This window comes from Heterocephalus glaber, unplaced genomic scaffold (genome assembly GCF_053883595.1).
Source record: "Heterocephalus glaber isolate CG9 unplaced genomic scaffold, H.glaber_assembly_v1.0 deba00001431, whole genome shotgun sequence".
Lineage (NCBI taxonomy): Eukaryota > Metazoa > Chordata > Mammalia > Rodentia > Bathyergidae > Heterocephalus > Heterocephalus glaber.
Genome location: NW_028258295.1, coordinates 2,542,027 through 2,555,293, shown reverse-complemented (window position 1 = coordinate 2,555,293; position 13,267 = coordinate 2,542,027). Strand labels below are relative to the sequence as shown.

At 42.7% G+C, this 13,267-nt stretch overlaps 1 protein-coding gene, 1 long non-coding RNA gene and 3 other non-coding genes across 19 annotated transcripts in view; 4 read left to right on the top strand and 1 right to left on the bottom strand.

The window, feature by feature from the left end:
* The window catches only part of LOC106008311 (uncharacterized), an 87,826-nt gene extending 79,760 nt beyond the window's left edge, over nt 1–8,066 (bottom strand). For all 15 annotated transcript variants that reach the window (XR_015451786.1, XR_015451783.1, XR_015451784.1 and 12 more), the window contains exon 1: nt 7,709–8,066. This is a non-coding gene — a long non-coding RNA (uncharacterized LOC106008311). The remainder of the gene's footprint in view (nt 1–7,708) is intronic.
* Nucleotides 8,067–8,266: 200 nt separating this feature from the next.
* On the top strand, nt 8,267–12,791 carry Hspa8 (heat shock protein family A (Hsp70) member 8). The gene is made up of 9 exons (XM_004870899.4): nt 8,267–8,340; nt 9,054–9,263; nt 9,642–9,847; nt 10,012–10,164; nt 10,245–10,800; nt 11,016–11,218; nt 11,430–11,628; nt 11,818–12,050; nt 12,363–12,791. Exons 2-9 carry the CDS (start codon nt 9,059–9,061, stop codon nt 12,546–12,548), a joined length of 1,941 nt encoding a protein of 646 aa, XP_004870956.1. The 5' UTR covers nt 8,267–8,340; nt 9,054–9,058; the 3' UTR covers nt 12,549–12,791.
* On the top strand, nt 10,855–10,945 carry LOC147827807 (small nucleolar RNA SNORD14). Its single transcript, XR_015451798.1, has one exon. It is a non-coding gene; the product is annotated as a small nucleolar RNA SNORD14 (small nucleolar RNA).
* Nucleotides 11,275–11,360, top strand: LOC147827806 (small nucleolar RNA SNORD14). The gene has a single exon (XR_015451800.1). It is a non-coding gene; the product is annotated as a small nucleolar RNA SNORD14 (small nucleolar RNA).
* On the top strand, nt 12,112–12,198 carry LOC147827805 (small nucleolar RNA SNORD14). The gene has a single exon (XR_015451799.1). It is a non-coding gene; the product is annotated as a small nucleolar RNA SNORD14 (small nucleolar RNA).
* Nucleotides 12,792–13,267: the final 476 nt, after the last annotated feature.

Genomic DNA, 13,267 nt, shown 5'->3' with positions numbered 1-13,267 from the left:
ATTCATCAAAAAAATATTACTATATGCCAGGCACTCTATTAAGTACATTATATATTTTGTCTCAATTTCATACTCATACCAATCCTGTAAATGTTTGTATTCTCATTTTACAAATGAGAAATTTAAAGTCCAGAGAAGTTCTCAGTAGCAGAGCTAGGATTTAAACCCAGTCATGTTAGTGTATTCATCAGAACTGCTGATCCTGATTAATCTCCATCCTCATTCTTAAACCTTTATCCTAAACTATGGGGTTTCCCTTCCCATTGCTTTCTTCCTTTACCTAATGATTTACATCACATCTCTGACACACTTAACTCACTCATACAGTAAGTCCAAGTTGCTTACAGAACTCCATGCAAATTAGGATAAAATTTCCAACTTTACAATTGCTTATGATGTTTTTATATAGTAAAGTAATAATAGGCTTATATCATATGTTTATAATCTTTGTTGAATGTTAAATACAGAGTAAATTGAATATATCAAGGTTAAGAAATCTGTCAGAGGTTATGGGTATAGATCATTGGTAGGGTGTTTGCCTGGCATGTGTGCAACCCTGTCTGATTTCTAGCACCACATACACACACACACACACACACACACACACACACACACACACACACAAAAGGAAAACATTTGTCAGATCTTCTAACAGGCAAAAAGACAAGCTGCCTTAAGACTGAAAAATAATAGGTGCTGTTGATTCTCTGGAGATAACAAAGGTCTATCAGTTTATTTAAAATATTTCCAAAGCTCAACCAACCACTTTGGATATCCCATATTTAGAAGTATTATGTTTACAATTATTTAGGGCTGATTTTTTTCTCCCTCTTGTTTTTCTATTTTGTTATTTAGTTTTTGTGGTACTGGGGATCAAATCCAGGGCCATGCAGATGCTAGGGAAGCATACCTCTGAGCTACCTCCCCAGCCTTCTCTTGTTATAAAAAAAAAAAAAAAAAAAAAATCAATCAGTATTGCTACTTATAAATAGCTCCAATAAATATTTCAATTAACAAAGAGTAAAGAGCAGTAAGGCAGGGTGGCACACACCTGTAACCCTAGCATTTTGGAGACTGAAACAGGAAGATCACTAGCATGCTACCTAGCAAGTTCAAGGCCCACCTCAACTACCTAGCAAAACCCTGTCTCAAATAAACCAAAAACAAAATAAAAATAAAGCCAGGTATTTTGGCACACAGCTATAATCCCAGAACTCCAGAGGCTGAGGAAGGAGGATTGCCATGAGTTCAAGGCTAACCCGGACTATACAGCGAGACCCTGTCTCAAGAAACAAAACAAGGGCTGGGGATGTAGCTCAGTGGCACAGCACCTGCCTGGCAACCTCAAGGTCCTGAGTTCAATCCCCAGTACCCTCGCCCCAAAAAACCCAAAAGAAACAAAACACCCTCTCCCTATAAAAGAACAGCCACACACAGCAACGCATGCCTATAATCAGAACTACTTAGGATAAGGTAGGAAGATTGCAAGTCGGAAGTAAGTCAGCCTCAGTCATTTAGCAAGGCATTATCTCAAGATTTAAAAAAGGAGAAGGGAGCGCCAAGGTTGTAGTTCAGCATCACAGTGCCTGCCTGGCAAGAGCAAGGCCCTGAGTGCGATTCCGGATACCAAAAACAAAGTTTTTTAAAAAGGACTTATTAGCTAGGCATGGTGGCACATGCCTGTAATTGCAGCACTCAGAAGGCTGAGGCAGAATTGCTGTGAGTTTGAAGCCAACCTGAACTACAAAGCAAGACTGTCTCAAAAAACCAAAAAGACTGATTATGTTAGCTCAGCAGTAAAGCACCCCTGGGTACAATCCCTAGTACAAAGATAAATGAATAAATACAAAAACAAGCAAAATTAATACAGTGCTTAGCATGTTGCTCTGCACATAAACATGTAACAGCAACAACAAGGACTCTACCAGTGAAACACCACACTAGGCACAGGGTGTTCAAAGAGCATCATCTGGTTAAACCAGGCATGGTGGTCCACGCCTGTAATACCAGCACTTGGGAGGCTGAGGCAGGCAGACTGACAGGAGTTTGAGTACAGTCTGAGCTACATAGTGACTTCACAGCCAACCTGAAATACATAGCAAGACCCTGTCTCAAAAAAAAAAAAAATATATATACATATATATATATATAAAATCTGGTTAAGGAGAGAAGACGTAATGAGGGGATAGATACTGGGACTACTTATATGTAGTAAGCTATTCTCTAACAGCAGTAATCTGTACCTGGCTACAGTTAGTCAAAATATTAATAACAACCTGAGTCATTCTGGTTCCAAACTTCCCTAATTAAACATGGTAAATACAGTCAAGTCTTTGGGCAATCAGGGCATACACTGGAAGTTTCAGTCATGTCATTGGATCCAAAATGAATTGTTTCTAATAGCTGTGGTTTTAAAATAAGGAACTACTGTGTAAGTTCAACATTCTTTCATGTTAATCTTCAAAGTGAATATTTAGGAACACCATACCATATAATCCTAATACAAATTATCCAAATTTTTTTTAGTAATTTTTTTTTCAGGTGCCAGAAATCAAACTTGGGACCTTCTACTTGCAAGGCAGGTGGCAGAACCACTGAGCTAAATCCCCAGCCCTTAGTATTTCTTTTTTTTTGGTACTGGGAATCAAACTTGGGACCTTGCACTTGCAAGGCAGGTGGCAGAACCACTGAGCTAATTCCCCAGCCCAGTATTTCTTTTTAATACTGAGGATCGAATTCAGGACCTTGTGCTTGTGAGGCAGGTGCGGCGCCACTAAGCTAAATCCACGGCCCACAAATTATCCAGTTAAATTTTAAATTTAAACCTTTTGGAAAGAAAGCCATGAGGTTGTCTATCCCAGGTTGATTAACTTGGGACTTACATATTGCCTAATGAATTATGGTGATTTGAATAATCTATTTAGAGGTTTTTTTCAACTAATGGTACCCTAATACTCATTTCAATAATACCTGCAATTGCATAAGAAAATAATATTCTTGGCCTGTTCTGTGGCCTGATCCCGTTAGAGCCTTCCTCTTTTCCCAAACACTTGGTTAGAAGTGATAATTAACCAGTAACTATGCCCAAAATGCCTTTTCTTTTGAATTCAATCAAATTCTATCTGTACACATACACCCAGAACATAAAACTGAATATGCCGGTCTGTTTCTCCTAATTTTATCTTCCTTATGAGACTGGCTCTGAAAGTTAAGGAAAAGTCAAAGGTTCCTAATACTTTGAGTCTTGGATGTCTTTCAGAATTTGATAAAAGACTCTGGACCCTCTGATGCATACAGATTTAAAAATACAAGGGAAAAGGGGGATTCTGTGACAGAAAAGACAAGATTTCACATTATTTTATTCCATCCTCAGATCTGAGGGCATTGTTTTACAGAAAGAGACACTGAAATTATTTCTGTCATTATTCAAGAGCTTGAATATGAATCCAGACATGACTCCAAACTCCATGCTCCTTCCACTCTTCCCTGCTGCTCATAAAGCATAAGACAAAAAAAAGAAAGAATGCATGCTTAATACTAACAAGGAATTTGAGGCAGACTTACAGATTATGAAAGACTGCAAAAACCACATAACCCTATCTTCATTTTAATGTGATTTCACCTTTCACCAACATTGGTATTTTAGCTAGCAAAAAGGCAAATGTTTTAAGAGGGGAGAAACTAACCACATTAAGTGTGAATCCCAAATTCAGCAATTTGACCTGCTGTCTTCGCTTAATCATCTAATCTTTCAGTTCCTTAGTTTCCTCATCTACAAAATGGGAACAATAATTATTGCCACCTCTTAAGATTTATGGTGAAAATTAACTGGGAAATATATGCAACTCATTTAGAATAATGCTTAGCATGTGAGAGGATACAAAAATGTTAATCATTATCCTATTCCCCAGTCAGAAGCCCTAGGCTCCATACTCCTCCACAGTAATCCCCTATACCCAAACTTTAATTTTAGATCTTTAATAAATGTGTTGTTTGAAGCCCTGTGTATTTAAAGAGGTAGAGAAGGAATATTCACCACATTCTGAGCTTTTAATATATAAGTTCTGAATCATTCCACTTAATAAGTACATAGTTCAAGTCCTAGTGATACAGGGGAAATAATATAACTCTCAACCTGCTAGGCATCAGATATGCCAAGTTCATGTTCCCCAAAATTGAAGAATGAATTTTAAGGAACAATGGAGGTGAAGAGTAGGAAAAATTTGAGAGAAATAGTTCCTGAGAGACAAGAGGGGACCTGAAAGTGGGTTGCCACAGACCCCACCTCACAGAGGAAGTTTTATAGAGCAAAATCACAAGGTGGGTATAATGTGGATCAAAACTATGATCAACCAATAAAAGTACAAGTTTAGCGACTTATGTAATATTGATCCAATGGGGGCCAGGGATTTAGCTCAGTGGTGCCGCTGCCTGCCTTGCAAGCTCAAGGTCCCAAGTTCGATTCCCTGTACCAGAAAAAAAAAAAAGAGTAAGCAGAACTACCAAGATATATTATGTAAAGGTACAAATTTCCAATGATGAATGCCATTATACTGTATGCCTAAAATGTACCAATAAAATTAATTTTTAAAAAAGTGATCCAATGGGAAAGCAGGTCATGTTAACAAGCATACACAGAAAGAACAAAGACGTTTATAGAAAGGTATGGATCAGCCAGGGTATGGTGGCACAATCCTATAACCTTAGTACTCAGGAGACTGAGGAAGGATTACAGGGAATTCAGGGCCAGCCTGAACTACAGACTGGAACTCTGAGCCAGGGATGTAGCTCACCAGTGTCATGCCTGCCCGCCAAGCACAAAGTCCTAAGTTCGATCCCTGGTACCAAGAAAAAAAGAAAAAAGAAAAAAGAAAAAAAAAGGGGGGAACCCTGCCTCAAAGTAAATAGGAAGGTATATGAATCAGGAGATTCTGGTCACCCACTGATGTCTACCCAGACTTTATTGGACCAGGTGGTATCACTTATAATCTTTATTTCTTATCCCCTGGGGAAGCATGTAGGACCAGTCATTCCATCTTTATCTTGAGACCTGGTCTTCAACAGATGCACCTCCAGCCATAGTTGGAGTGTGTTACAGTTGTGTGTTCTCATCTTCTGCACTGATTCCCTTGAGGGCTTATCTCTGTCTGACTACCTATAATATTTTTACCTATCTTAGTGGTCTATAATACTAGAATACTTTTCAAGTGACCAGAAACACAAGTTACTTGCTCTGTTTTTTAGGATGCGGATGATCGCCAGGCCCTCAGGCATGCTAGCCAAGCACTCTAAAATCAATGCTGTTGAGGGCCGGGGATGTAGCTCAGTGGCGCCTTGACTGCCTTGAAAGTGCCAGGTTCTAAGTTTGATCCTTGGTACCAAAAAGTAAAATAAAATAAAATCACTGCTGTTGGGTGGGATTCCCCCAAAACAGTGGACTTGGGCCCCAGACCTACTTCCCAACTAGCTCAATGATTAAAATCTATGTAGTTCAGAGATTAATTGTAAAAATACAAAATACAGGATGTCATTTAGAAAGTATAGTTGTTACAGTGAGGCTTCCAGTTCTTGAGTATGAAGAGTACAGATAACCAAATAAAATTAAGTGACCCATAGTACACACCTTCCTACTGTAGTTGGAGCTAAATGTATTTCTAGAAAGGAAATTATACTGTAGCAGAAAAGGTTTGACTCTAGCCTAACCAGCTGTCTATTTTCCCACAATAACATCTCTGAGCCACGTTTTTCTCCTAATACAGGTAACTCAGAAAACTGTTTTCTTCAGAAAACTGTTTTGATGATTAAATAACAAATTAAAGCACTCTGTGCATTAAGCACTGTATAAAATTAGTATCTTGGAGCCAGGCATGGTGCACACACCTATAATTCCAGAGATTTGAGTGGTTGAGGCAGAAAGATCTCAAATTCAACCCTGAGTAATTTAGCAAGACCCTGGCTCAAAACAAAAATTAAGCAGGGCATGGTGTCACACGCCTGTAATCCCAGCACTCAGGAGGCTGAGGCAGGAGGAACGCCATGAATTGGAGGCCAGCCTGAACTGCATAGCAAGACCCTGTCGCAAAATAAATAAATAAAATAAAAATTAAAAGGGTAAGGATGTAGCCCTGTACTAAGGCCCTGGGTCCAATCTCCACTATTGTTACTGGCCACTGATGCCCATTTGCTCACTGCTGACTGAATTAAAGTACTATTTATTTTAGTAAAAAGAAAAGATTTATTCAAAGTTATTTCTGAGAAGATGGAGGGGACCCATTTGCCTCAAATCACCATCTCACCTTGTGTAAGAGGGTGAAGGTATTTCACAGTAAGGAACAGAGGTGGGAGAAAGGGATACACAGGGCTATAACACACTTCTCCACACTAGCTTTATCACTTCCGGCCAACTTCAGTTCTTTCCTCCCTTTCTTGTGGAAACTGAATCTAGTCTCCTGGGGACTGCATCTAAATATTGGGGGTTTTTTGTTTTTTTTTTTTTTGGTAGCGGGGATCGAACTCAGGTCCTTGCTCCTGCAAGGCAGGCGGCGGGACCACTGAGCTAAATCCCCGGCCGGCCCTCTATCACTTCTTTTGGGCCAGGAAAGGAGAGGTGTTGACTATGTGCTCAGCAGGAGGAAATTAGGAGTTGCACATCTCTAAAAGAAAAACTAAAGTTCCATTTTGTGGTGCTGGTTATACTACTGCAAAAATTAATAAATACAACTAACTTCTTAGGAGGAAGGCAGAAGCTAAGTACTGTATATACCTCCCCAGATTCCAAGTCAGCACACTCCCCAAGAAGCAAAAATTAAAACATTCTTTTAGACATTAGAGTCTGTTTCTAGGCTTTCTTCCTTTGAGAAGAACAAGGTGTCCTCAGTCTTCTGATGGCCTTCCTCACAGGGTCGGGACACTTTCCAAATCCAGCCCTACTACGTGAAATTATGTTAGTTTTAAAAAATCGTTTCATCTATCTATTTACTTACTAAATAGACAAAGGTGTCTTGTCAGTTTGAAAAGGCACCGGAGGAAGCAGGCTGGGCACTGAGCCAAGCTCAGAATGACAAGGCCCCAAATGCTTGCCTCGTGTACCACAACTGAAAATTCAGTGCATTGCTTCAGGCGCTCGGTTTTCAACGAAGACTATATGGTCTGTCCTTTACTTGTTGATAGAAGTCAAGTCAGGAAAGACATTACCTCATGTTACCGAAAATAAAAAAGCTCAGGATATCTAAATCAAGGACACAGGACTACCGGAACCTAGAATTGCTTACCTATAAGTGAACAAAAACCAAACCGCTACCCTTTTTTCATAAATAACTGAGAAATATGGGGCAGTGGGGTAGGGGCTGAACTAAGACCCGAACGTGGGTCCCTGTGGTGAGCGCGGGCTGGGGTCTGCGCATTCTGCCCAGGGTTTTTCAGAGGGTCCAGACCAGGGTCATGTCGCTGGGCCTAAGACGTCGGACTCAGACCTCTGCACCCACGCAGAGCAGAGGCAAGCCCACGGCGGCCTTAGGTGACCCTAGCAAAGCCAAGGCCAGAACCGTGGCCCTATCCCCCTCAGGTCAGCTATAGCCCAAAACCACGCTAGATACAAAATGTGGGTACGCAGAGGGTGGCGAGGATTCGAGGACTCCCCCCTTGAACACCGCGGCGAAGGATGGGGAAGGGGAAATGAGGACCCAGGTGGGGGAAGGGGAAGAACAACCTTCGCGGCCATTTTGTCCTCGCTCCACTTCCGTCCTCTCTTCCCCGGGCACCAAGGGCCCAAACCCCTCCCTTCAAGACGCGCTCATCCAGCCTCGGTTCCGCACTAGCAACGATCTCAGGTAGCACTACTGCCATTGGTTGTTTCAAAGTGTGCCCGCCCTTCTTCCTCCTCCTTCTTCCGTCCCCGCCCGCGTGTGCCGGGTGGGGGGCGCATGCGTAGAAGCGGACATTCCCTTCCCCCACCGGAGTAACTGAGGACTCCCCGCGCGCAGGTTCTCCTGCCCCCCCACCCTGCCTTTCCCCGGGGCCGTTCGGAGAGTGGGGGCGAGCCTGAAAGTTCCAGAACGCTGCGGTGGTGCGTCATCGCGAGATTGAGTGGGATGGAGGCGGGAGGGGGCGAGGCCCGAGGAGTCGATATGGGTTTGTCATTGGGGCTTGAGGAGGGAATTGGGCGCTCATTGGCCGAGGGGGCCAAGACCGGCAGCCAGCAGGGCGGGACCCTTCTGGAAGGTTCTGAGATGGGGTATAAGAGACAGGGTGCCGGCCCAAAACCGGTCTCATTGAACGCTCCGGTAGCTTTGGTGGTGTTTGTGTGGTTTCTTCGCCAGTAGAACCGGGCCTACACTCAAGGTAAAGCTTCTTATCTTTTAAGACTAGCAGTTAGCTCGGCAACTGTAGAACCTGGTCCGGGCTGAGGGGCTTTGTCGCATTGCGGGCTTTTAAGGCAGCCCTGGGGCGGGGGGAGGGGGAACAGTGTGCTGCGTGTTTTGCGCCGCCTTTGGCATTTACCTAAATTTCTCCAGTTTGGGCTTTCCGGGTGTTGTCTGCCCTTAGTGTGAATGAGAGTTGGGGAGCGCGGGCGGGGGTGGCCGCTGGGGGAGCAGGGCGGCGCCCCTACTCTGGCTTCCTGGCCGCTTGGAGGAGGCGGAGGTGTCGCGTCAGCTCTCTGGCGCGCCAGGAAGCGGGGCCGGCAGTAACTGGCTCCGCGCATTGGTCAGTGTCGCTCAGTTTCTTGAGAGAAACCTTTGCTGGCGTGCACTCCGGAGGGAGGAGCTTGGGGAGGGCAGTTAGGAGTAAAGCCGGCCGTTCTGGCTTGCCGGGTCAGGGGTTCTAGGGAAAGCACGGGGCTCTCGGGAGGACCACGTGCTCAGCGACGTCGCAGGCCTCAGCTGGGACAGGCTCGGGTTGGCACCGCAACCTAGACAGCAGCGTTATCTTTCCACCCTCTGCAGTTTACATTGTGTCATACTGATCGCCCAATTTGAGCGTGGACTGAGGAAATGGAAGTACTTACAGTAGTTAGTTGATTGTGTTTGCCCAAACAACCGCCTTTTTCTTTGCAGCAACCATGTCGAAGGGACCTGCAGTTGGCATTGATCTTGGCACCACCTACTCGTGTGTGGGTGTTTTCCAGCATGGGAAGGTGGAGATAATCGCCAATGATCAGGGAAACCGAACCACCCCAAGTTATGTCGCTTTCACCGACACCGAACGACTGATTGGAGATGCTGCAAAAAATCAAGTTGCAATGAACCCGACCAACACAGTTTTTGGTAAGATCCTAATTTTAATGACAAACAATTTAAGAGTTGGGGAGGAGGAAATGAGAAGAGCTTGTCCGAATTTATTAAATCTGAATAAGCCTGGGAAGAGAAGGGAGAAATGTATTTTAGAAAGATACAGTAACTTTATGGCCTTATGTAAGGTTTTTAGAGATTTGTAAAATTAATGAACCTACTACACATACACAAATTAAAAATCCATGTATCACACATTAGAGCAAGTATGAGGGGTTTTTTTTGCATGCTAGGGATCAGGCCTTTAGGCACTGTAAGCATGAACTCTACCACTAAACTATGCCTTTTATCTGTGGGCATGGGTTTTTATCTGAAAGGTGTAATACTGCATTGTAGACATTTGATATCTTACAGATGCCAAGCGTCTGATTGGACGAAGATTTGATGATGCTGTAGTCCAGTCTGATATGAAGCATTGGCCCTTCATGGTGGTGAATGATGCAGGCCGACCCAAGGTTCAGGTCGAATACAAAGGAGAAACAAAGAGCTTCTATCCAGAAGAAGTATCTTCTATGGTGCTGACAAAGATGAAGGAAATTGCCGAAGCTTATCTTGGGAAGGTGAGTTTTTTTATACTGGTAGGGTACACATACTTGTCCCCTTGTAAAGCCAATGCCAAGCATTCGGTTTTTTTACAAAGTTTGTGTAATCCATTTGGTGTTGAAATTTGTGTATTCAAGTAGATCGATTGACAGGATGGCTATGTATGTGTTTCTACTTTCAGACTGTTACCAACGCTGTGGTTACTGTGCCAGCCTACTTTAATGACTCTCAGCGTCAAGCAACCAAAGATGCTGGAACTATTGCTGGTCTTAATGTACTTAGAATTATCAATGAGCCAACAGCTGCTGCTATTGCTTATGGTTTAGACAAAAAGGTAAGTACTTTGTAGAGAGTTAACTTCATGTTGATACTGTGAGAATTACCAGAAATGTAATAGCTTATTTTTAATGGCAGGTTGGAGCTGAAAGAAATGTGCTGATTTTTGATTTAGGAGGTGGCACTTTTGATGTGTCAATCCTCACTATTGAAGATGGTATCTTTGAGGTGAAATCTACAGCTGGAGATACCCACTTAGGTGGAGAAGACTTTGACAACCGAATGGTCAACCATTTTATTGCTGAGTTTAAGCGCAAGCATAAGAAAGACATCAGTGAGAACAAGAGAGCTGTCCGCCGTCTCCGTACTGCATGTGAACGAGCTAAGAGAACCCTCTCTTCCAGCACCCAAGCCAGTATTGAGATTGATTCCCTCTATGAAGGAATTGACTTCTACACATCCATTACTCGCGCTCGATTTGAAGAGTTGAATGCTGACCTGTTCCGTGGTACTCTGGACCCTGTAGAGAAGGCTTTGCGAGATGCCAAACTGGACAAGTCACAAATCCATGACATTGTCCTGGTGGGTGGTTCTACCCGTATCCCTAAGATCCAGAAGCTTTTACAAGATTTCTTCAATGGAAAAGAATTGAATAAGAGCATCAACCCTGATGAGGCTGTTGCTTATGGTGCAGGTAACTAACATTACACTAAAACCCTATAGGCAGCTTCTGATAGGCCAATTTGATTCGCTATGATGATGGATTCCAAAACCATTCGTAGTTTCCACCAGAAATCTTGATTGATGTTGGCCAGTTCCTTCCTTGGATGTCTGAGCGAATAAAATGTTTAGGGAGGTGACTAGGGCTTAAAGGATTCCATTCTGTTTCAATATTATTTCTTTTCTTAGCTGTTCAGGCAGCCATTCTGTCTGGAGACAAGTCTGAAAATGTTCAAGATTTGCTGCTCTTGGATGTCACTCCTCTTTCCCTTGGTATTGAAACTGCTGGTGGAGTCATGACAGTCCTCATCAAACGCAATACTACCATTCCTACCAAGCAGACACAGACCTTCACTACCTACTCTGACAACCAGCCTGGTGTGCTTATTCAGGTATTTTTAGACTGTCCTGGTTTGGGTTACAAGAGTCAAAACCAGAAAAGTACTGCCTGCTGTGATGATTGATTCCAAAACCATTCGTAGTTTCCACCAGAAGTCTTGTGTTGGCCAGTTCCTTCCTTGGATGTCTGAGCGATCAGTCTTTAGTTGAGCTTTAAGAGCATACAAATTACATTGTTAATGACTTCTTTATTTTTTACCCAAGGTATACGAAGGTGAGCGTGCCATGACTAAGGATAACAACTTGCTTGGCAAGTTTGAGCTCACAGGCATACCTCCTGCACCCCGTGGTGTTCCTCAGATTGAGGTCACCTTTGATATTGATGCCAATGGCATTCTCAATGTCTCTGCTGTTGACAAGAGTACAGGGAAAGAGAACAAGATTACCATCACTAATGACAAGGGTAAGTTTGATGTGGAAGTGCCATTTTGGCATGATATAGTATATTACAGTTTTGGTTCTATTCACCAAAGGCATTGTGTGGCTCTTTCTTAACTAGTACACAGGGTCATACTAGTACATAGGTGCATACTAGACTACATTTGAACTGAATATTCTGATACTTTTAACTCAAGATATTTGTAATCTACAGGCCGTTTGAGCAAGGAGGACATAGAGCGCATGGTCCAGGAAGCAGAGAAGTACAAAGCTGAAGATGAGAAGCAGAGGGATAAGGTGTCCTCCAAGAATTCACTGGAGTCCTATGCTTTCAATATGAAAGCAACTGTTGAAGATGAGAAACTTCAAGGCAAGATCAATGATGAAGATAAACAGAAGATTCTCGATAAGTGTAATGAAATCATCAACTGGCTGGATAAGAATCAGGTTGGTAATCTTAGTTGGTCATGTAATGTCTACAAAGTTAGATCTGGGTTTTTTATAAAGGTCACTGTGATGAAAGGTCCAAACATTCGCAGTTTCCACCAGAATTCAAGACATGTTGGCAGTATACCTTCCTTGGATGTCTGAGTGACCTAAGGTTTTCAAAGTATCCAAGACTTTTAATGTCAGTGACCTGTTCAAAAACTAGACTTGAAAAGAAAAAGTGTAACTTTAACTTTCAGGATTGGTATAGCCTCAAACTCAACAACTATGCTTTTTCTTCTGAAAGGTAACAGCTACTTTTTTTTCCCTCAGACTGCAGAGAAGGAAGAATTTGAACATCAGCAGAAGGAGCTGGAGAAAGTCTGCAATCCCATCATTACCAAGCTGTACCAGAGTGCAGGTGGCATGCCTGGAGGCATGCCTGGGGGCTTCCCTGGTGGGGGAGCTCCTCCTTCTGGTGGTGCTTCCTCAGGGCCTACCATTGAAGAGGTTGATTAACCCAACCCTAAGTATAGATTTATTTAGCATTGTTCCACACAATAAAACATTGAAGGACCTAAATTTGTAGCAAATTCTGTGGCAGTTGTTAAAGTTTAACTGCTACAGTAAAGTACTGGGCATTCTCTATACTTGAACATGGAACATGTGCACAGGGAAAAGATAACATTGCACTTTATAAGCACTGTATTATAAGTGGAAATGCAATGTCTTCAATAAATATTTAAAATTGGCACCATATAATTTGTCTGACTCATTGTTAGCCCATTAGTAATTCTGTATATGAAAATAATGGCAAAAAGCAGTGTTTCTGGAAAGTTGCTTTTCTGTCCTCCCAAAAGATTAGGTAGCTGGTACTTTGCCTTGCAGAGTAGACTAAAATTGGTGACTAGAAGAGTCCATTACTCTGACCTGAGCTTTAAAAAGGCAAGGCATTTGGTGCTGTTCCGTTAGCAAGCCCTGTTAGGATCCACTTGTAAATGAGTAACTTGGGCTAGACCTATGGACTGAGTGAGTCATTGTTAACAAGAAATGTGGATTATAGGTTTACAGGGTGTACTGCCTTGGCATCTAGTGGTGAGGGTGTGTCTCAACAGTGAATCAGTGGTAGGATCACAAGGATGTCGCCAGGACAGTGCCACATTACCTTAAAAGTAAGGTTTTTGGGGTGACTCAGCTGCCATTGTAGATCTGATCTTAAGCTTAGGGTCCCTGATAAG

Coding starts and splice junctions, on each gene's coding strand:
- Hspa8 (XM_004870899.4), top strand. CDS start 9,059: ATGTCGAAGGGACCTGCAGTTGGCATTGATCTTGGCACCACCTACTCG. Junction 9,264..9,641: donor CCCGACCAACACAGTTTTTG/GTAAGATCCTAA, acceptor GATATCTTACAG/ATGCCAAGCGTCTGATTGGA. Junction 10,801..11,015: donor GGCTGTTGCTTATGGTGCAG/GTAACTAACATT, acceptor TTCTTTTCTTAG/CTGTTCAGGCAGCCATTCTG.